Here is a 24783-nt window from a genome sequence, read left to right as displayed (position 1 = left end):
TGTGTGATGGCTTACTTTAACCACAAGGACTGGTGCGTGTTGTATTGCTATTGATAAGCCCGGTTCATTTCCATTTAATATACTAACTATTGTTCTGAGGCGCGGGAGGCACACATCTTCATCTTAGTTTCCATTCATTAGGTAGGGTTAGCGCTGGGGACACACATTGTCATGTTACCTATAACATGGCTTCAGCAAGTTACAAAAGCATTCCAGGCTATGCATGATTTATAGTAGTTTCTACAAACGTTATGCGTGGAAGCCATAAACAACGAAACACAAAATAGAGTAGATAATCAACTGTTGAGGGCGTATTCAAGCTCAAGCTTTAGGCATGGGCCATCACTGGCATCAGAACGGAGATATAGTGTAGTTGCCGGTGTTTGACTTGATATTGCTTTGAGCCAGGGTGCTCTGAAACTGACGTCAAATCAATCAATGAGTGTAATTAGAGACATTCACCATATCCTTGCGAACGTAATATGACCAATAAAACACACTGAAACACAGGAATGCGATAAAGAATATCGCCCTGCAATGCACGTCAATTTTCAGCCCCAGTCGCCGGTAGTCCCTCTGAACAGAGAAACACTTCCTCTTTTTCCTTTTGCAGTCTTTTTTGGGATCCGCTTTGACGTCAGTTGGTAACCACAGATTTTCGTTTGACAGGTAGAGCGACGCTCGATCAGGTCGGCTTAACGTGGACGAAACGCTCCAGGCTGATCCGTTCATGTTTCTCGAACCCTTTGGATATGTAAACAAATACATGTATAATTTAGCATACAATGAATACACGTTTGTTTATTTGTGTCATTTGTTTCTTCTATGTACAATGTCTACTATAATAAAACGTATTTAATAGCTTAAACAGCAATATACGAGAACCTGGTCACTGTACAAATCTTGTAATTTTTTTAAGCACCACGTCGACGTTGTGTTCAATGTGGGTCCCATGCGACGTAAACAACGCATATACCAACAATTGTTTATCTATGTTTATCTAAACAAAAAAAAAAAAAAAAAAATAAAAAAAAAAAATAAAAAATAAAACGAAAGCGCGCAGCGTGATAGACGTTGTGCTTCAATCTACGCAATCTAATTGTGGTATCTACTTTAATCTAGGTAGGTAATCACAAGTTATCGCTCGACAGGTTCAATGACCTTTCCGTCTGGCTTAACGTAGCACTAATAGTTGTCACTTGGTGCGCGTTCGAGTCTCGTGTTAAAAATATTTACATGCGCAGTATACGTCACATTGGACCCATATCGCGCATGCGCAACGACTGTGTCACACACATATATTACCTATTATATATACTTGACGTAGAGGGAAACATGGGTATGGAACTTACCTGCAAGTCACGCCTGTAGTTGTCTTCCTTACACTTATTCCTGTCTCCATTTGTGTAATATTTTCTTTCTTCAATTTTATAAAGATAGTAAACGATTACGAACTCTATAAGTATTAAAAATACAGCCGTTTCACATGTTGTCATCCAGATGTCAATCGCCTGGAACAAAAACAGTAATAATATCAGTTTCAGTAGAACATTTTTAGTTTTATCGTTTTAGTGTCTTGATAAGATAGGGATTATGCTAGCCAGGCATGGTCAGCGATAGCTACTGCGCCATCGCCGACAAATTCACTCAGGTTTTGTGAACCCGTTGGCGAGGGCGCAACAACTATCGCCGTTCGCTGAACTGTGCGTCAGATCACGTGACCCGGCTGGCCATTTTGCAATGAGCATAAAAATGCGATTCCGGAAGTTCCTAAATGCGCATGTGTTTTGACATGAGATCAGGTGATTCTGAAGCAGACGCTCGACTGGACGTAAGTTCATGCGGTGATTATACAGCCAAAACAAAGTCAGCTTGGACGTTCAGTTGTGAGACATGACAAAATAAACACAGCCAGTGATACATTTCGAGAATAAAAACAAAAAAATAAACTGAACACAATCAAAGACGCCGACCACGCGCGCTGGAAATAAATAGAACGCATTGCGGCAAGGAGTCTCACCTGCCTCTTTTACTCACGGAAACGCACACGCACGTGCTATTTCTGTATATTTCGGCTAAGAAAAAAAACACCGGAAGGGACAAGTTTAAATCATGTTTGTATTAACGTAACATGAAGCAACGGTGAATATAAGTTTATCAATCATCAAACTAAATATTCGTTGTTACATACATGAAGCGAACTGCGGCGGTTATGTGGCCAAGACGAATGACATGCGACAGTACTATTATGTTCATCTACTACACGTGCGAGTAACTTTCCGATAAAAACGTGATTAGTATTATCAATAATTTCTAGTACTGCATGGAGAATTGCGTATTATTAGTTGTTATCAGACATATCCTTGTCCAGGATTTTTTGAACAATGTCTCACATTTCCGAAAAAATATTCGAATACTAGTTGGGGCATAGAATATCTAGTAAGGTCTATGGTTGGGGTGAATATGAATTAAATACTTAGTATCCATATCCATATGTTCTTTTGAAAAATCAGCGAAACAGTTCACAACCACGATTATGGTGAATTGGCGAATTTTCAACAAAGACAACGGCTCATGAGTTTGCTGTGTCACTACTTTTAGTTCTTGACATTGCGAAATGATTTCGATTTTTGGGAGAAAAAAATGACTTTGACAAGATAATTCAGAAATTTATATTAAGAATAATTCATTGCACCCATAAATTATTTTCATAATTACTGATTACACACGAATATTACAGAAAAAAAGATAATTTGCTATAACCTTGTTTGCACTTCATGTTCACAAAATTATTTGTAAGGGGTGCCCTTTGAAATGGCAAATTTTCTCGATGTTTTAGCGAGTACTCCGCCGGGTACATAGCGAATTCTCGCACTAGCATAATTTTGCTCGAGTTCACTCATCGATTTCCCACATGCACAATGCGTTTTAAAATAGCATAATTATATTGCGTGAGTGGCTGGTGAGACTGTTTCACAACGCGTTCTATTTATTTCCAACGCGCGTGGCCGGCGCGTTTATTTTGTATTTTTATTTTCGAAATGTAGCACTCGCTGCGTTTATTTTGTCATGCCTCGCAACTGAACGTCCAAGCTGACTTTGTTTTGGCTGTACATGTAACATTAAAAAAAAGTACTACATAGTACCACACTGCTGATACGTGTGAGTATTTATTACTTTATTTATTAAATTATTACTTTAGTTTGCACTTTTAAAATGAGGGATTGTACCTCGGGCTCCCCAATGAAGCCGCGAAAGGTGCGTTCCTAGATTCTGCTGAGTCAGACCTAGGAGTGCCTCCTTTTTGGCAAATATTCCTCTTTGATAGGGCAATTTTCGTCGACAACATCAGATTGAAATTTGCCGCCATGTTTGAACAAGTGCCCCGGAAGTACTATTGAATAGCCAATTAGAAGAATCCATGATCCGACCAATCAGATTTCATATTTTATTAATGGCGTATTCCCATTGCCTGCCTCTTCGAGCTTGCGTGTAGAGGCGGGGACCAGCCAACTATCGCCGATCATATCTGGCTAGAATCATACTAACTACATGCATTCAAGGGCGTGGTTGCCGAGCAGCGCGAATTTCATGTAAGCAAAACAATGTATTTTACACGCATTGTATACGTCGCTATGAGTCCCATATCGAATATGACACGGCGCGACGACCACCGCGCTTTAAACGTTGATTTGGACGACATCCTATGAAATGGTAAACAAATATTTCACCGTATGTGGCGCACTTCCGAGTGGTACGCGAAATTGTAATCAAGCGTGAGGCGCAGGTTTCAAACTGACGTGCGCGACGACGAGAAACTCAACAAAACTTGTTATTTTTTCGTCTTCATTTAATAGGTCGAATGCCCGAAAACAAACATAACACGTATTGACTGTTTTGTGGAACACTGCTGCAGTAAAATAACAAATGCCTTATGGTTATGTACCGTTACGTAAGTGACTTTTGGTATCTGTCCACGTAACCATGTTGACTGTGTGATGAGCGCCAGGGCGGTAGTTATTCCGAGAGTCGTTCTTGCGGGCGATGACGTCACTTCTATCCACAGTGTCAGCCAGGATATCATGACCAGGGTGGTGCTCGGGAAGTATGCAAGTAAGATATAGAAGCCCAACTGACGATCAAAAACAAACGTTACATTGACGTGGCTAAACGTGCCTGAAAATGATTAAATGTACATTGATTATTTTCGCCGACAAAACATATTTAAATGAAAAGCAGGCTGACTAGCGAGAGAGCGAAAGGATTGGTTCGCATAGTATACATTTATACGTCATCAATTTGAAGATTCATTCTTTCGTTGGGTCACCGATGGCCGCCAAGATCTCACCGAGAGCGAGAGATCGAGTCGCGAGACTTGTTACTGTCTTTCCACTGTTCAAATTACACATGTCAGGTGAACAGTGGGCGCGATGATGGTAGAGAATGAAGACTATTTTAGATGTAAAACAATTCTCGCGACTTTCTCGCTCTCAGCGAGATCTTGGCGGCTGTTTATACGTCTGGGGTCTATTTGCACAAAAAACAACTACACGTTTGTCAGGAATCCACGAAACGAGTATTACCTGCCAAGGTGTATGGTGTGTCGAATGTTTTGTAAGTATTTTATAAATTTCAAACTGAAAGGACATAATATTTCTCGTGGACGATCAAATGACATTGGAGCACCGAAAACAGCGAACATATGTTGCTTAATAATCATTAGCAATATTGCGATGAAATGATGCCTGGGTTATATCTTCGTCAAAAATGTTAATACATTTGAAAGGCAATTGCGCGTGCGCATGCATTCGTCGTTTTCTGCGTATGCTTCGAGTACTATGTGTCAACGTAACTGTGATGTACGAAAATTATGAATTATGGAGGTCACTGGAAACGAGTGTTTTCATATATATCGAAAAACATGTGCTGAGATATGTTTATGTTATTGTTAATGCATTTTAATATTGAGTACGACTTCTTCACTGCGATTGTGTCTTTCCGTTCACTTCTCGCCCACAATGAGTAATGCATCGAGCAGTAGTCAATGGAATGCATTGTACATTAGATCTGCATCCATTTAATGAATACCATCAAAAGTAAAGCTAAGAAAAGAGTTGGAGTGAACCATCAATTGTGGCGCCAACATTGTCAGAAACAAATTGGATTATTTATTCGACCGTTGCCATTGCCATATGCTGGGGCAACTCTGATTGGATGCAGGTTACAGAGGTGCCATCCAATCACATCTGTCCACGTCACCGTGACGCTTATGTTCATGTTTACATCAAGTTCGCGAAACCTTGCAAGTCGGGCTATGTACAACCGGTAGGTAAAGATTCAAACTATCGATAATCTCAAACAGCGTCACTTGACTCGTTTACGTGTGTGCCAAGTTTGTGTTCGACCGAAACAATGACACAGCTTCTAAGTTATTCCAACTAGGCTGCCGGCAGCACGTTATTTTCTTCATATTCACTCGGACATATTTTAAATCTGAAATTCACGATCTCCGACAGTTATTGATATTATTAGCAATACAAAAATGGAAAAATATAAATAATAATTATTGTTTGGTTGATATAATAAACCTTTATAATATTATGCCAAACATAGTTAATGCATTGCTTTTGAAGAAATAACTAATTGTCAAACAAGATACGTGTGTGATTTACAATAAAATCATTGAAATCGAGTACATAAGATATATAATTATATCGCAAAAATAACTGTGACCCACACTTACTTGCTATATATAGCATTAAATAAATATCAATAATATGATATTGAATTACTAACTAAGTCAACAGTACGGAATTCAATGAGCTGGTATTGTCAACAGCGTTTCAACACGCTGTGACGGTCGCGTCAATGTGTCGCTTTCAAAAGGGAGAAAACACGACAGCGATCAATAACGAACTTGCTCTTACGTGCTCCATGTATGAAGTCTCGATAATCTGATTCACAATATATACATAATACAATTATTAGAAATTATATTAAACATTACGGACATATTTCCATGACTTAATACTTAGGGATTGGAATGAAATAATCGTGAAAGACCGATCCAATATTTCCAATCTTTACTGATTCGATAGTTGCCAATAAGAGTTAGAAAAAGGACGCAACCTGGAAACAGTTATAGACATTCATCTTACCGGAAACATATTCCACCATCCCATCATCTGTGACGTAGGTTCTTAATATATACTGTGGTAGATTCAACTCTGCTTTGTTGAGTTCTATTGGACTATCTTCGACCCATTTCACAATGATATCCTTGGTCGTAAACGAATCTGAGGAGGAGGAAGAAGTGAAACTGCATTATACAAAAGAGCTATTCTATTTCGAGAGGAAACGCTGACAATTTTCTTTGAAATAGCCAAATTCATTTTAGTAAAAAATGTATAAAAAAACCGCATTAATCAACAGACCTCGATTTAGCTAGAAAAGGCCTTTTTGTTTGATGAGGTAGATGTATCTTGATTCAGTAGTTTTATTGGCGTATTAGGTTCAACAAGAACATGCAATTTTATGTAGAATTATCTGCAACTTGGGCGTTTGAGTTCAATAAAGGCGGCCATACTGTCACGTGACGTGGGCTATCAACTTGAAGCAGATTATTTCACTTCATGAAAACTGGACGCGTGAAAAAAACACACACTAGTGAAATGTTATAAGCTAGCATTTTGAATCAAAATAGTATGGGACCAAAATCATCTTAAACAAGTTAAGAAACGAAATGAAAATATCTTTTTTACTACTAAGTATGACTGTGTGCATTTATTCTTTGAAAAATAAATCCCTAAAATATTAAAGGACTAGTTAAGTGTCTGGAATAGTTTACTAAATGACCAATTCTGACCAACACGTTTTTGTTTGTACGAGATAATCAAACAAATGGAAATTTCTTTCCATATTTGACATTTTGCCGTAAAAATATCACTATAATAGCATTTTCACTCAATGAACTACTGTGAATACTTACAAGATTCAATCCGCATATCACACATCTGTTGATCGAAAGGAAAAAGAGCTAGCTGCATATCACACGCCAGCACCAATGTTATCCTTCGAATAAAAAATAATTAAAAAAAAGCTATTAATATTACTTTTTGTTTGTTTTGTCCACGCACATACTTGACAAAATGGATACGGATGTAGTGTGAAAACATATGTGTCGGGCAAGTGAGCTCCGAAAGGCCTGAGGAATCAAACACGAGGCATGTTTTGTAATACATTTATTTACATTGCTTCATTTGCGCAATGTACATATCCTCGGGGGCGGGCATCCGGGCATTTTCACCGCCTGGCAACCCTCGCGGTGAAAACAAAGGCCCAAAAACTCGCAGAAAACGGTACTTTGGGATGATTGTTGAGACTCCTCTGAACAGTGCAACAAGATTAGCCCTACGTGTGTAACATATATGAATTTGGTTGTTCGGGATTATTTCAAAGTTGAGTTTGTGTTGTTTTCTCGAATTTTCACCGGCTCGACCGGCGTTTCACAGCAGCGCGCACAGAGCCCATGCATGTACAGTGGTGCGCGTCGTAGCAACGTGGAACGTCTTGTGACGTAGCTCCGCCCCCGAGGATAGATTATAAATTCAACGTTCTATTCTTGGGAGCAGACATCCGGGCGTTTTCACCGCCTTGCAACCACCACGGTGAAAACAAAGGCGGAAAAGTCTCAGAAAATCGGTACTTTGAGATGGCTGTTACTCAGAATTACTTCATAGTTGGGTTGGTGCCGTATTCTCGATTTCAGTTGTTTTCACCGGCTCTTCGACCGGCGTTCCGAGTCCTCCGCTCTTGAAAATTATTTCCACTATCTGCTTTGCAAATTTTACCAAAGCTTGGAAATTGAAATGTGTGTGCATTTAATAAAAAAATCAAATTCAAGTTTAAATGATCATCTGGTCTAGTTCGACTGTATTCAAAAGTATTTGCGTGATAGTTTCGATGTTTGTAATTTTGATTAGCCACTTGTTTGTGGATTTATAACAGTTTTGCTCAGGTATAATGAAACTAGTTATTTTGACCAAATTTTGATATTTATGTCATCGAAAAATTATTTGGCCCTTCGAGAATATAGTTGAACTCTACCAGATGCGATCTTGGCATTGTAATTCATAGCCGCTCTCGGCCGAACGGCCAGACGTTAATGTGGCCCAGTGTGAAGAGGGTCTGTTTTGCATAGGCTAGTCAATGTAACCTTTGATCATAAATACTCATGTTTTCATTTTAAGATTAATAGTAAAGTTTTATGAGATTCGTATTGTTAGCCATGTCTACAGAGAAGTGTTTTAAGGAGAGTAAAATAGGAACGAAGACACGGGATCTTGGTCAAAAACGAACTCAGTGACGCAACCGATTTACTATATTTGTTGTTGATTTCAGTCGAATCCGCGACACACGCAAACTCTCCAATAATTTGTCGATTCCTGTGACTCGCACGATCGCTGCGCAACGCACGTGTTGTCGATTTCAGTGCCCACGCAGCCGCCGAACTCGTGATGTCGATTTCAGTGACAATAGTGTTTGTTGTACACTGTAGATATAGTCGAGACATCCACTGTCTCTGTACCATGTTTTTACTTTTAAATAACATCGAATAGACAAGCTAGATGAATAATATTTAAATCACCGAAAACATGTACTGCGTCACGTCATGACACTCGAAAACGCTTAATGAAATCCGTCGGCGTCGACCCACACATATGAGTCAAGCATAGGACCAAATGCCCTCTGCTGTGAATGTGCCATATTAACTTGAGCAAACGAAAACTGTTTGAAATGAAGCGTCGAAAATGGCGATTAGTGAACTATCCTCGACAACTGTCTCTTTAATCATCCGGGATTAGTTCTCAAAGAACAAGAGTACAGTCACAGTAACGAAAGATTATAATTTTCTTCAATTGTTACAGTTGCTTTTGGTATACATATATTGTTTTTATTCCAAATGTCAGCTCGTAACGTTTCATTGGTAGATCAGTATTGACAACCCACACCACGTGACAGTAAGGCTGCCTTCGTTCAACTCATACGCACAAGTTGCAGTTACCTGAAGTGATTTCATGTTCGTATTTGATGGTCTAATTTAATAAAAACCTTAATAATCGATTATTTTTATTCACAGAATACTCATTAACGCTAAATTATTCAAATTTATACATACCACTGTGAAAATGTTAATAAAAGTTCGGTTTTGAATGTTTAGACCTATAGCGACTAGAGTGAATTTAGAACATAAAAACTCGATCACAAGCGATACTAAATTTATTATTTTATTTGCAAATTATATTTATGTATATTTATGTATATTTATGTATATACATGTATACATTATTTCATGTATACTCGTGTTTTCAGTAATTAATGAATCAATCAATCATCATCCTAAAAAATTCTCTGATGCAGTAAATAATATAACGGTATAACAAAAGTGGCGGCGATGATTCGCCTACCGCAACGGATATTCGAACGCAACATTGTACATTGTGGGTCCACTGAAATCGACAATACATTACTGTGGTTGAAATCGACAACAACTTTGCATTAAAATCAACAACACATTCACACCCGTCCCTTCTACGCCAGGAAGAGTTCGCTTCTACCACTATGGAAATATGTTTACAGGACGATACGATATTACGCGTGACGCGATATTATAATAGCGTCAATGAATTCGCTCCTCATGTTTGTGTTTACAACTACGGTCGAAAACTTTGAGATCACGAGCCTGTGTTCGTATATAAAACCTAGGGAAGGATTAGGATAAATTACGGTCTTTTAGCGATCTTAGAATTTTCATAAGTCATGCATAAGCCTGAATGGCTTTTTAATTTTGTTAAAGTAAATTCTCATTATCATTCATCATGAATATTATGTTTACAATAATAGAATGATACCCGTACTAGCTACTTTTATAAGTTACCGATATGACCGACTCGGCTCGAAAATAGCAAATCTCGGGCCAATGGGTAGGCGCGAGTTTGGCACATTATGCGCAAGCTGACTCGCCACATACGTATACGACTACATAGAATATAAAGTCAAGTGTAATCACGGGCAGTAACATCTACACCGTCATAACGAATACACTAAGTAAATGCGATGAGGGCATTGTCATCAGATTAATCTGCGACACGACATTGGCGTTAACTGCATTATCGATAAAATAGTGTAAATACAAATATTCTCATAATAATTATGAACGACGTTTTGTGATAAAATCAGGTGATTAGACATCGTTAGCCATTATATATCATCATCTGATGGTCATGAATTCTCTAAACAAAATGTCGATGCTTTATCTTTCCAAACAAATGAAACGACGCACAGCGTAAAACATAAAATTTAAAGCGCAGTGGTCGTCGCGCAGCGCGTGTTCGAATTTCATGTAAATAAACAATGTATTTTACACGCGTTGTATACGTCGCTATGTGTCCCGTATTGAACAGGACGCGGCGTGACGACAACCGCCCTTTAAAGGAACCGCACGTGATAATCACACAATAGAAATTTGTTGAGTTGATATTATGCATATTTCATAACAAATAACCAACTACCGCGAGTGTTTATGATCATGGCACAGTTGGTTTGGGGTTATGAATGTTACAGGTATACGACGACAAAATGGGTTCATCATGTTAGTCTCCACCTGTCTCTGTCAATCATCGGAACGTAAATGATAGGTATTCAAGTACCAACGGAGACACTTTCGAAGACAACAACAATGTTTGAAAAAAAAAACACAAAAACGTTCGTCAGTTAACAACATTCAATATCGCAGACACGTAATCCAATACATTCAAACCGACGCCCCCACCAGGAATTGTGAGTGCTCACATAAATATCGAATGATGCATACGTGTAACACGAGCATCCCATTTATCTGTATTATAAAACTGTGTAGTTGGTGGACAAAATGAACAATTATTTGTAAAGCATGAGTGGCAGCTTCTATGAACGCCCACCAGTCCAATAATCTGCGAAATTGTTGATTTAGAAAAAAAACAACATATCGTATGATTGAATTGACGATCTACTCGGACATTATATACACCCACTCAGGCTGAAAAGCGTATTCGTACCTTGTGCTGCTCAGCACGTTTCCGTTTGAGGAGATTCGTACAAATGAATTCTGTTTCGGGGATTCGTGTAGTATTTCTTCTTTAGCATTCACAAAGAATGAATCGGGTATCCATATCCTGTCCCGTACCTTCCCGTCTATTATAACCGAATCATTGCCTTCGAACTGTAGCCTGGGATCGGTCCAATATTGTCGAAAGTACGCTATCATAGAATAATCCTAGAGAAAAAAAAAAGTGTGAAACATACATACGTAACCCGAAATAGTTAATCAAATAAAGGATCCACCAAAAGATAACATGGAATGAGTGTAAATAGAGGATCGAGTACTATACATCTTTTCTATGAATTCTGCCCTCTAGCGATGATGCGCTTCCATGACGTAAATGAGTGAGACGAGATTGTTCAACGCGTCGATATTGTTTTTATCTGTAGTCGTATATCAATGTAGATTATGTTTTTTACTGTATTTTACATGGTGAACGACTACACAATCAAAATTTGTTAATTTTGAACGACATTGCTTTTGACCATTTACGTCATTTTGACGTCACAGAAGCCTTTTAACACTAGAGGGCGCAACTGACATGAATGGTGCATAATACTAGTAGTTACTGAAAGATATAAATGGCGTAAGGTGGGATGTAGAGCTAAGGAAGAAACTAGGCAGGAGTTGATATTGTTCAATGTTTTTATATAATTTTATATATTTTATATTTATTTTATATTTGCCGATGGCCTGACAAAGTTTTCTACCGGCATCAGTTTTGGCTATATAGTCCGATCGAGTCATGTAGTGTTTTTTGAGAAGTACTTCGTGAAGTGAACCGATGATAGGCATGCGAAGACAGATACTGCTCGATAGAAAAAGCATCAAAGACCATGTACAGTTGTGATACGGCACCCGAAAAATTTATGAGTTGACATCGTGATATAACAAAAATCAAACTAGCATAGTGTGATTACAAATACGTGGAGCGGTCGACCATAGATGATAATATACGTAAAATTGTTCCAATTGACTCAATCGAAACAAAATCCAATTAGAGCCGTTAGCCCGATTTCGTTTTAAGGGTCGAGGAAACAGCCTCTGGGTTCTTGAGAGAGCCACTGTAGATAGCAATAGTTTTTAGCATCTTTTGCGTGATTCTGAAAACGTTCTACAAATGTCCACCCCAATATACTAGTAGGTCGAGGTGGACATACAGTTATAGCGACCAGAAGAGCTTCGGGGCCTCTAAAACTGTATGTCCACCGCATTGGTGCCATTCCACGGTAAAGTCCAAGTCACTCAGCTTCTTCGGAAAGATGAACTGCGCAATCGCAGATCGAATATCTCAAAACGCGTAGTTGGGCGCGCTGGCGAAACTTACAGCAATAACGCGAAATCACTACAAAATCCCAGTTTTAACTCCAGTTAGATCGTCAAAAAATGAAAGCAAACATGCAAAACTAATTATTTCACGAATATTATGTATTGCGTGTTCCCCGGGCCCTGACAAGCTATTGGTGTAAATCGGGTAAATTCGGGAGGAAAGGTGCCCGGATAGAGGTAGAGCCGGAAATACGTCTGCCTATAATGCTTGAATCTGATTGGCTGTCAAGAGGTATAATAATGTTAAACACTGTAAAACATATTCAGAAAGCTGCGTGAATTCAAGTCTGCGATTTGATAATCGCTTGACGCATTGTGGAGATCCCGTTCCCAGGTGATATATAAGTCGTTACATAGTTTTTTTTCATGGACTGTTTTTCTGCATATGGCCCAAGATCAATTTATTTCGAAGAGATAGTTGTTAGGTGTCTACTAACTATGTACTATACTATAGATTTCTGAAACGGACCATATAGGACTGTGCGCTTACACCGTGGCACAAAACAGGAACAGGAACAATTGAAGCAACCCTTGAGGAGAATCAGAATTTTCGACATGACGGAAAGAAATTGACATACATCATGAAGTGCGACCGTGACGAGGACATGTGAACCTCAAGAAATATAAACCTAGAAGCGTGTGATAGCCAAACACGCCAAAATAAATCTCCCCTGTAATGGCAAAATGTTGCTGTAAACTTTGGGATACTGTGTTTTATCGCCGTACGTGCCCCCTCACACACACACACACACACACACACACACACACACACACACACACACTCACTCGCTAAAACTCACCCGTACACTTACGACGTGTCGGAATGATTAGTTCTATTTTACTATAAATAAGCATGCATGTATTTGCCTGTTACTTCTAGCATGGAGCTAAAAAAAACGAGCTCCATGCTACTAGTAACGGCATTGTTCGTTTTCCTACAATACAATACAGAAAATTGTACTCATGATATCGCACGTACAATGGGGGAGGGGGGGGGGAGGGGCGTGGGTAGATTACTACACCTGTATACAAATAATGCAGGATGTGATTATTCAGGCAAATGTTCAAATACTATCATTTCGACACTATGCGTGTTTCAATCAACAAGCAGAAATTTTAAATTTTACGAAAACCATTGTCATTTTCTTTGGTGAATCCCCTGGGCTATTTGATGATGAGAAACGCATTAGATACTGTGTATTTTTTTTTTAAGATTGGATGACGCACGCTGTTTCAGCGGTTTAACGTAAGTGTTATTGATTGGCAGCAGCATGTCTTTTAAACGGTTCGTGTTTTGGACTTTTATTCGTCAAAACTCGTATATTATTTATTGCATTTATAAATACAACATAAAAACACTGCTGTGATATTTATAGTCACATACATCAACTTTGCTACGACATAATCGACCTCTAAGTTGACGAAAACACGACTTTATGTGAGCTTGGCTGGTGATATCGCGTACGAAGTTTTACGTGAAAAACCGAACCGGTTGGTGAAAAGTGTAGAACTTCGCGGCCCCGGAACACGCCCACGTACGTCACTCTTAAACATGCAGAAGACATACTTAGTCGATCGTTAACGAATATTCAAAATTGAAGTTTTTTTTTGAGTTTGCTTTTACTAATATGTCATACGCCACAAACCCCAGCAACACCGGACAAGTCACATGATTGCCCGTTACCAAATTTAAAGTGAAATTTCAGAGCCGATAGAACGCAATACAATAGTAGAGCAGTTGCGAAACGTAATACCTAAATATGGAATGTAAACGGATGTAAGACATTGTTACAACTATTCGTCGTAGAGAGCGTGATTTATAGAAAAGGTGTTGCAATAAAACTGATATATTAAAGGGTGGTAGTCGTCGCGTCGCGCATGCGCGATATATGGGTCTCATATAAACAAAGATGGCGGTTTTGACTGTTGCGCATACCAACGAGTACATACTGAGAGGTTACCAAGCGTCAATTGGATATTTGTTGTTGGTGTTTAGAAGTTAGTGCAAGTGGAAAAGCGCATTGAATTATGGGAAAATCAATGTTTATCAATACAAATGTCGCACACACGCTGCGCGACGACTACCGCCCTTTAAATTAAGCTGAATGTAATTAAATGTTTCTGATACCAACTGCTATAATAAGATTATCCCTTCATTCAAATGAATATTTTTTAATACAGTAGGTACAATTAAAGGGCGGTGGTCGTCGTGCCGCGTCCTGTTCGATATGGGACTCATAGCGACGTATACAACGCGTGTAAAATACATTGTTTATTTGCATGGAATTCGAACACGCGCTGCGCGACGACCACCGCGCTTTAAATTGACTTATACCTAAAGAGCAAGCGTTGTAACATAGATACGGCAATTGTAATTCCGTCAACCAAATGTGTGTGCAGAGCTTATTAAGTTACGTCAATAATATTGCATTTCAGAATTCAGACGCCAATTACCGTATTTTTTAGATATGTTTAACCGTTTGCAAAAACACCTGAAACTACTAGTATGTAGACAAGATAAACTACCACCAACTGCGCGCCATCTACGTTCATTATGGAAACAATCTGATTGATTTATTGTTGCGAGACGGTGTATTTAGTATATTGTTAACTCACGACACTGTTCAAATACGTCACCAAATGGCGTTTAAAAACGTATATCACTTCGCTGTACATTCAGCTAAATATCCAACTAGACGAGTATATTATTGGTTTTGTCTACGTAGTCTTATTAATTTCCAGATGGTGTGAATAAAAAAGTGTAATTTACCTGTTTACACAACTGTAAACAAATTCTATTGTTAGCATTAATAACAAACTATATATACGGTAACACACCCCTGTAGGCATATAGGGCTGTTTTCGATTGCATTACAATTAGTATCGCGACCAGGAACGTGTTATGATCTAGTATAGTATAGCATAAAGGGTGCCAAATGATGTTCTAATAAGCTTGAGTGTACATTTAAATATAAATGTGTTCTCTGAGCAACGTATATATACGGCAATTCAGAAGAGTCACGGTCTTGCTTTTTCGCATTTAACGCATTAACAGTTTTATTTTATTTTAAAACCTATTTTGTCGATTATACAGTGAAAACTTTAAAGCACTCAGGTAACAATGAAATTTACTAATTGAAATGCAACAGATACCAGTTAAATTGACAAACCACCGCCTCAATTCAGACACTCTGAGATAACGTTTCAACATTTTTCTTTGCGTTTCAAAAACTATTTTGTCGATTTTACAGTGAAAATCGATATCAAACTTAAAAGCACAGGTGAAAATGAAATTTACTAATCGAAATGCAATTTATACCATTCCTATTGACAAACGACCGTCTCAGTTCAGACACTCTGCGACTATATTTTTATATTTACATTTTTCACTCGAGAAAAACGAGTAAAATCTTGCTACAGACATTCATCACACGATTTACACCTTGCAGCGCCGTTGGAATGACAACTTATCATTGATCGGTCAATCATTTAAGGTTGAAGGTCAAAAAGCAAAGGCCGAACAAATCGAAGAATTTTTAAAATCAAAATGAAAATCGAAGATATTTTTAAAAATGAAGTGAAAATGCAATTTTAAATTCATTTTGAAAATGCATATGTGAATCTATTTTCAAAAATAAAATAAATTTTTAAATGTAATTCCATTTCCAAAAATAAAGAAAAAGAAAAAGCAAATTTTCATTTGTAAATCTATTTCTCAAATTAAAGTAAACGCAAGACTGCAAATGTGAAGTGAAATTACAATTGCAAAAATTGCATTTCGATTTGTATTTTTCAGTTTTACTTATGCTTTAGTTTGATATCGATTTAAATTGTGAAATCGAGAAAAGAATGTTAAAATGCAAAGAAATATGTCAATTATGAATACGTAAACTACGAAAAAAAAGAGAATAAAATACAAAACCAAACAAAACGTCACACTGTTCAAAAAGCATTGCCGTGACCCTCCTCGGTTTCCGTTCTGTCTATGATATAATTGCATGCGGTTACATTTACCATGTTAGCTTCGGATATTGAATTCACTTTCTCGATATTTAGATTCATATGCACTATAACTGGTGGCCCTGTAATAAAACACATGAAAGCTGAAAATAAACGAATTAAAGAAAGTATGACTGACGACACACATTATTTTTCATAAAATTCACATTTTGTCATTTTCTAGAAGCATACATGTGAATTTACTGCAATACAGTTTGATGAACGTGATGTGTTAACTAGTATACCCAATGCACAAATAATGTGCATAAGGCTTTTTTTTTCAATTCAACGAAGGCTTTTGTAATTTTGATGTAAATTGTCGACGGAATAGACAATTTAGTTGAAATTTGTGGTCAAAATTTGCAGAACAAGATCCAGATAATAGAATATCAATCTATTTGTTAAAAGTGGTGGCAGTTTATAAAGGCACTAAATTCCCCAAAAAACATAATGCCCCATCTGCCATGCAATAGCTGACTGAATGTGTTATTTTTTTGCAATAAACATACGGGCATAGACGACACACTCAATGTTTAACGATGTTAACATCGTGATTTTCGTTATGCACGAAGACAGTGCAGCGGGAGTGTCGGTCAACGCAAACGCGAACTGCCTGAGCGCATACTTTGCGTTATCCTTGCAATAGCCTTATTATTATTATATCTTTCTGATTCAACTGCTTGATGTATGAAGCATAGAGCTGGGCAAAACGATTATTGGATTTTCTCAATTTGAACTTTGTTCAAAAAATACCGCGTAATCATTCCAATTTGGATTTCGCTTGTTCTAACATACCCCGTGCAATGCCGCAAAATTACGACCTGCCGTATGGGGCAGATGTATAATATTAATTTAATTCTACTGAGGTGTGTGGGTGTCTTCTTATAGCTTGGTCACACTATAGAAGGGGGAGTCTGGGAAAACATCATACTGCTTCCAGATGAAAGAACTCCATAAATGTGGAAGACTGCAATTTACAGTTTTTTTTTATTTCATATTACATTTTTTAGACATTTAAATTTTCATCAGTATTATGTTGTCCACCAGTATGACATCATAGCCACAGTTGTTCAAAAAATAAAAAAACAACAATAATAGTGGACTACATAATAACGATTACAAGTTGTATATCTAGAAATTAGACCGAGGTCACAGGGAGTGATGGGACAAGAACAAAGAAACTAGTGTACCGCAGATATAAGGTCCCGATGAGTGTTTAGCATTGGGCTCAATTTCGTTAGATCCATCGTGTTTGTATTTAAAACGCTCTGCTAAATTTTGAATGGACTCTTACACATTAAGTCAAGTTAATCGTCAATCGCTGAATCACCACGCTTGTTTCTGATTTTCAATATATGTAACTTTTACTCGAAGAATTGCTCATAGAACACTCTATTTATACCAAATCTGGCCGAAAATTCCACCTTTTAGAAATCAAGAAGACATACGTATGAAGTACCCAATTTCGATGCTGCATCCTTCTATCTCTGTAATTTGAACAAAAGTGTGCCCCTCTCCTTGAGCAGAGAAACACGGATGGGTACTCATTTGCTTTCAAAGTAGCATCATCGGAAAGGTTTATGATGTTCGGCTTGAAATGCCACTTTATTCATTTAATTTAGAGGGTGTGAGATGTTATTTAAATATTGTTCGAGATAATTTGCAATATTTTTGTAATTAGTTTTTCTATAAAAGCAAACACCAACCGGTAATATTTTCGGATAAGGACCTTATAAGCTTAATACGTGGATTTATGACTAACATAAAAAAATAAATGTTTCATGTTTTTCACTGAAAGTTAAGTACCCACAGTCACTGAGGTGAGTGACCGAATTTGCGCAGTAATAATTATGGCAGCTTCCTCTTCCACAAAAAAAAACAAACACTATAGGCACACACCCATTCAGCAATTTAACTTAATTAAACGATTATATAAATAATATAAAATAAGCCTATGACTGTAACGGCAGACTGTAATAATAAATCCAATATATTCCACAAATGTTATTGAATTATCATTATAATATTTAATTGACTCTTGTCACGAAATACTACCATATTGCCGTCGACCATTATACATTCGGATAAGTATAGAACGGACTCACTTACCTCCGGCGCCCGGCCTTGTCATCCTGTCAATTTCGTCTATGTTTGACAGCAAAGTCTGCAGTATCAGAGCCTGGCCAGTTTTGTTGAGTGAATGACTGAATCAAAAAATATAAGAAAGAAAAAATGCTAGCGTTAAAATAAAACAATATAGCTACGGGAAACCTGACGTTTAATGAAAGATGGGTTCCTATTTCCACAGTTCAATATATATGAATATATTTTTTGGCTGATTATACAAAGAATCTTAAGTAGCATTGGTGACACCTCCCAAGAGCCTTATACAACACAGCCAAATCAGTAAGAGAAAATAATTATGTGGACCGCATTAGCAACACAATTAGATTTCATTAATTAAAGCGCGGTAGTCGTCGCGCAGCGCGTGTTCGAATTTCATGTAAATGTATTTCACACGCGTTGTATACGTCGCTGTGAGTCCCATATCGAACAGAACGCGGCGCGACAACTGCCGCCCTTTAAGGTTATGTATCCAGGTTATACTCTTTCGTCGTTTCTGAAAATGTTCACGGGTGATATAAAATGAATAATTTAATGTTATTGAGATTTTTACACAACATCAACATCAAGACAACATCAGTACATTGAATTTAATTACGGATATATTACTTTGCTTGCGCTGTCAATTAGCTTGGACACGTTCCTGAGCGCATGTCATATTTAAAAACATTGAATACGTTTATCCATATATAGTACTTTAAGACAGGGCGGGATGTATGGAATTATTGCACGGCTCAAGAATCTACAACCAGTGTATTACAAGTCAATTGATACATACTTGATGATAATAACCTTATTATTATACATCTTTTCTTTCCAGGAACACGACATGAGAATGCCGAAATCTAAAACGTTTAGGACGGAATCAGCGAACTTATTTGTGTGGAGTCCGGTCAAACCCTGGTGGCAGCCATGTTTGTTTTTATTATTAAAAGACGCTTATGCGCGTAATCATTCAATATTTGGAATTTTAATTTCCTTATATGGTAGACTGAAAATACCCCTTAAAATACTGCAAAATTACGACACGCTATAACTTGTTGCGTTACGGTGACACATATATAATAATATATATATACTGCACGCTCTTTACCTTTTTTGTTAATATCTGATTGAATGCATCTTGAAAAAGAAAATATAATGTTACTAATGCGTTTTAAATAACAACATAAATGCGATAAAACCGTAAATGTGTGTGGTATTTCTGCACACACACACACACGCATGCATGCAATGTTTTCATAAAGAAAAAAAAAACACGCAGCATGAAATCCATTATTTTTCTGTTTTCCGTATTTCAAAAGTGCCATAAAAAAAAATGATTGGCGCTCTTGCATATTGTCCAGCAGTGTATAGGCAAAACAATTGTAACAAATTCTTTTTTTTCCCAACTGAATTGAACATTTCTCCTCTACGTTGTACTAAAACATTATATCAACAGTACGCTTGTTGATACTAGACCCACTCGTATTAAATCACCCACCAGACACAAATGTGACGTACAATCTGTCTTGCCAAGATCAATGGTTATATAAAGAAATATGATTGAATTGGTAAGCCATTATAAACGCCGATCAATCATAAGTGTTGGCAATACATATACACCCTCAATCGGTTAATGGCAATTTTGAGTTGAGCGGAGCGTGTGCTAAAAAACAAAATTCTATTATTGCAACAAGATTTACTATGCACATATATAAAATACAGAATTTATTTACCAATTGCAATTTTAAATTGTTTTTGATATGATATGAATGTCAAACTACGTTAGCGCATTATATATTGCGTTATGAAAAAATAGTAAATAAATGCGTAGTATGGGAAATAATAGAAGTCGATTGATTGGTAAATTAAATTTACCGCTTTGAAAGTTATACGACGCAAGAAGGGACAAAGGCGTATTCTACTAAGACGCGCGAGTTAATTGATCGGGGTTTCATACATGCAATGTTCTTACCAGGCAGTCAAGAGCCAAATGACAATCGAATTTTAATAACCAGTCGAACACATTGTTCAATTTTTGATTAGTCTAGCTTTAACATTTATAACACATCGGGGATTTACTGTCAGAATACTATATTGCTTATTGTTCCCCATACTTGTCAATTGCATAAGACATATTTTTTTTTACAGTGAATGAGCGTCGCAGCTCACGATCCTTGCAAGCAAGCAATTAATTTGTTAACTTGATCGAAGCTGGGTCGGTCATAGAGGTTGATAATGTGAGAGCATTGTTTCCAGTCGATTGAGTTATTGCTTGTATAAAATTACAAATTAATTATATATAATTTATTGAATGCATGCTAGAATGGGTAGCGCGGGGGTACATGTGTACATCGTCGAAGTGTGAGGCGCACCATCACTGGACTTTGACTCACGACAACCCTTCGCCTTTGGCCACCAGTGTTAAATCTCTTTATTTTGCACTCTCCGATCACGCGTTGTCTAGTAACTGATTGCCAATGGAAGCATTTGAAACAATAACCCCAACTCTCCATGTTTTGTATTTTCTTAATTTCATACAAGGTACGAATAGAGCAGAATGTGCTTACTCATTTGATGCCATGGCGATGTCCCAAGAACCATATGTTCTTTCACTGGTTTGCGTATCGATTGCGTATCATACTAACAGTTGCTATATTATTGACCTCAACGGCATTTGCTGATATTATTATACTGAGAAACTCTGCCTTGTCATGGCAACATATCGACGTCAGTATTGGGAGCTCGCGTTTGGTCGTGACGTGAACCACAGTCCCTCAGGTGTTGAGAGAATGTGCGTGAACGTAATATTCCGTTTTCACTTTCATTCTATTTTCAACACAACTCTCCACTTTCATCATCACATATCACATTACCATCAATCATTGATGAATCATTAACGTAATTTTACTAATTAACTAATATTCGCCCACGGACTTATTGGTGTGTGTCGTATCATTCATTTCACCATCTCATAGCACTTGCCAGTCGACACGTAACCGTAATATTCTCCCAGAAGTCATTAACTCCTAAAGCAGGACTGCATTAAATACGAAAAGACGTATGGATTTGTTGTTGTTCAGCGTCTTTGTGATGCTGAACAAAACTAAACAATCTACTATGATCATAGTGTGAATAAAAGCATGCACACACTATGTCCAAATTCATAGTCATCAAATGGAACTTACATGTAAAAGAACACAAAACAAACAACGTGTGATGGGGGAAAATATCCCACAAAACAACCCGGAAGTAGAACACCGAACGAAGTCAACTCATACATGAAGTGAGTACAGTGTGGCCATATATAATTTTATTCATGATGGAATGGTTTCTATAAGAAATCCGAGGCCTACATCAGACAGGTGACATAAAGGTCATCCGAGATGATCTGTTTAACAGTGTTAACTCATCTAAAGTACAGTGCATGCGCCAACAAGCCTTCTGAATGTTGAACCTATGCATTCTCTAAAAATCTTGGAATATATTACTCGCTTTAGGTATTATTTATTTCTAAATGTTTCCGCCAGAGCCGACAGTTTTGCAAAGGCCGAATAACTATCACACTTATAGCAGAAATCCCATACCGTCGAGCCAGGTTGTAAACAGTACGACACTAGATAGGGCGCAATAATGGATACGACTATCCATGTTGAATAAACCATCCTTGTAAATGTAACCAAGACGTTAAGAGGATGCAGCCACATAGTTTTCGGCCTAATGATGTGGTCGTTGAGTTGAGACAATCCGGAACAATAAACCTTCCTGTAAATAGCGCCGTCTAGTAACAAGGCGCTCTTATGACGTTAATGTATTTTTCTGATCTGTAGTCCATCAATGCAAATCACGATGAACAACTATACAACCAATCACATTGGTCGATTTAAAAGACAATAATTATATAATGATAAATCACAATAATTTTGCATACAAAGCTGATGGAGCCAATCAGCACCCACGATATAAGGATAGTATTCTAGAAATATTAATTGAAAAAAAACATAGAGCAACCAGCCATTTCCAAAAGTTTGTCGTAGTTTGATAATATCGCCATTTTTGTAAAGGTGGCCATATTGAAATATAAGTTTTCCTCAATTTCATGGTAACCAGTCACGCATTTATGCATATAATTATTACAATACTAATCAACGTATATTGCCTTTTGAGAGTTTGGAGTTAATACATTACAAACAATCAATACACTTTGCACTCGGCTGGCACAGAGATGCATTGAATACCGCCCACAGAAGTATTCAATCCTCTCTGAATTCAGTCTGATAATAATGACAATAGCCGGTATATATGTGATCACGGAACACATGCCCTTCCACCGTATAACCAGGGGCCGCAAAAGCCGTTTAGATTTGTATAGCGAATTGTCACGAATTCCTACATACTGGAGCACTATTCAAAAGCACAAGCTAGTGAAATTAAAAAAAAAAAAAAAAATTAGGAAGCTGAACCAACCGCCAACGTTCGGACGCGGAAAACTTTTGTATGTTCAGTAAATATGTCTCCGTATTCGTACAAATTCAACTACACGACGTAATAGTCACATGACCCTTACAAAGCTTCATGAATTCTAGCAATGAATTTTTCGAACGATAAACTGATTGTTGGATTAAGATTAAGAAGCAGCTATCGTTAATTAACGGACTGTTTTGCTACGTGTCTCGGACACCAACCAAATCTCGGTCCCATGACAGTCTGTTAATTAATAATAGCGACCGAGAAAAAGTACCCGAACGAAGTTATACTGAGAATCTGTACGGATTTTAGATGTTTTTGTCTGCATGGTGTTGTGTGTTGTTACAGCATACGTGTGACAATCGACGTTTTGCAGGGTGGTATTTGTCACTAGTGGGTATTTTTTGTTCGGACAATTGTGGGAATATATTAAAGGCCGCCATACTGGTGCACGTGGTGGTTGCAACAATAAGTGTTGAATTCTGGGGAGGGGGCTGCTCGTAAACAAATTTATTATCACAACGAATATAACATGTTTACGTGGCAATGAGCATGCACAATGTGACTGCCGTTGTGATAGGTTGTAAATAAGTTTAAAAACTTAGTTTTTGCGTTTGCGTTCAGACCTAAAAAATACATACGTGTAACCTACTGAATACTAAAAGGCCGTGTTTAAAACATATCCCAGAATTCCGTAAAATGTTTGACATGATCAATGCTTTTTTTATTGACATAATCTGCTGATTCATTAAATTATTTTTATATTGTGTATACAGTTAGTTATATTTTAGTGGCAGTTTTTTGGTTTTTTGAACGAGCAGTAGAAAAGTATAGATACGTACATTATTTCATCGATATCGGATCCTAATATGATTTAACCGTTAACGAACGTCAAAGCATTGCATTCGCGCATGCGTAAATTAATATTTTTACAACCAGCATCAACAAGCAAACAAGCTGACGTTAATACGGCTATAAGTCGACTCTTCCCACGTGGTTGCAGTTTTATTCGCATATCGTCGAAAGCTTATTTACAAGTTACCCGCACATTTAAAAAAATAGCAAATATCGAAACTACTTTGTTTGTCTTCAAAGTTGTTTCTTTTCTAGTTTGATTTATGATTGAACACTGTATTTATATACTGGCAGCAATGAGTCACGTAACACAATTATTAGCTATTAGACGAGGAAAAATAAAAAAAAAACCTAGCGGCAACGCCTTTTGATAATATATTGATAAATGATACCTTTTGTTAGCACATACTTTTACCGTCATTATATTACATGGGAACAAACTGTGTATTGGTTGAAACATACTATTTTATATTTACACAATTATGAGTTGCGTATCTTGCATTGTGAATGCGACCGAAATGGTGCATGCTAGAAAATGCTTAATGATTAATGCGAGGCGTGCTGTTACAATTACTCAAACTAATTTCAAATGCCTAAAATTGTGCGACTTGTCACAACAACTTTGTTTCTAATTTTGTTTGACTCAATAAATTTTAGAGAATAAAGGCTTATCGAACCGACAAATAAATCAACCCTCGTTCTTTTATTTTGTTGCATCTCAAACGTGCTCAGCCAAGAATTTTATTTTTGGATGCTACCATTTGAATATTGTAGATTGAATGCCCATATTTGAAAGATATAATTTGAGTGTTTTACATATTTTTTCCATTTCTGTGTCACCACGTCCCTCTCAAAACTAATGATGATGCAAAGTGGCTGCATTTCTA

The 24783-nt window shown here is 37.4% G+C and overlaps 1 protein-coding gene across 1 annotated transcript in view; it reads right to left on the bottom strand.

Annotated features, from left to right (window-relative positions):
• Positions 1–337: 337 nt before the first annotated feature.
• The window catches only part of LOC144343671 (glycine receptor subunit alphaZ1-like), a 36815-nt gene continuing 12369 nt past the window's right edge, over positions 338–24783 (bottom strand). Inside the window, exons 2-9 of the mRNA XM_085507488.1 lie at positions 18578–18672; positions 16484–16551; positions 11097–11314; positions 6989–7071; positions 6159–6296; positions 3947–4176; positions 1353–1511; positions 338–744 (exon numbers count right to left, since the gene is read on the bottom strand). Coding sequence (XP_085363614.1) covers positions 436–744; positions 1353–1511; positions 3947–4176; positions 6159–6296; positions 6989–7071; positions 11097–11314; positions 16484–16551; positions 18578–18672 — 1300 coding nt within the window. The 3' untranslated portion in view covers positions 338–435. The remainder of the gene's footprint in view (positions 745–1352; positions 1512–3946; positions 4177–6158; positions 6297–6988; positions 7072–11096; positions 11315–16483; positions 16552–18577; positions 18673–24783) is intronic.

This window comes from Saccoglossus kowalevskii, chromosome 14, assembly GCF_978046115.1.
Source record: "Saccoglossus kowalevskii chromosome 14, keSacKowa6.1, whole genome shotgun sequence".
Classification (NCBI taxonomy): Eukaryota; Metazoa; Hemichordata; class Enteropneusta; family Harrimaniidae; genus Saccoglossus; species Saccoglossus kowalevskii.
This window is presented reverse-complemented; position numbering and strand designations above follow the sequence as displayed.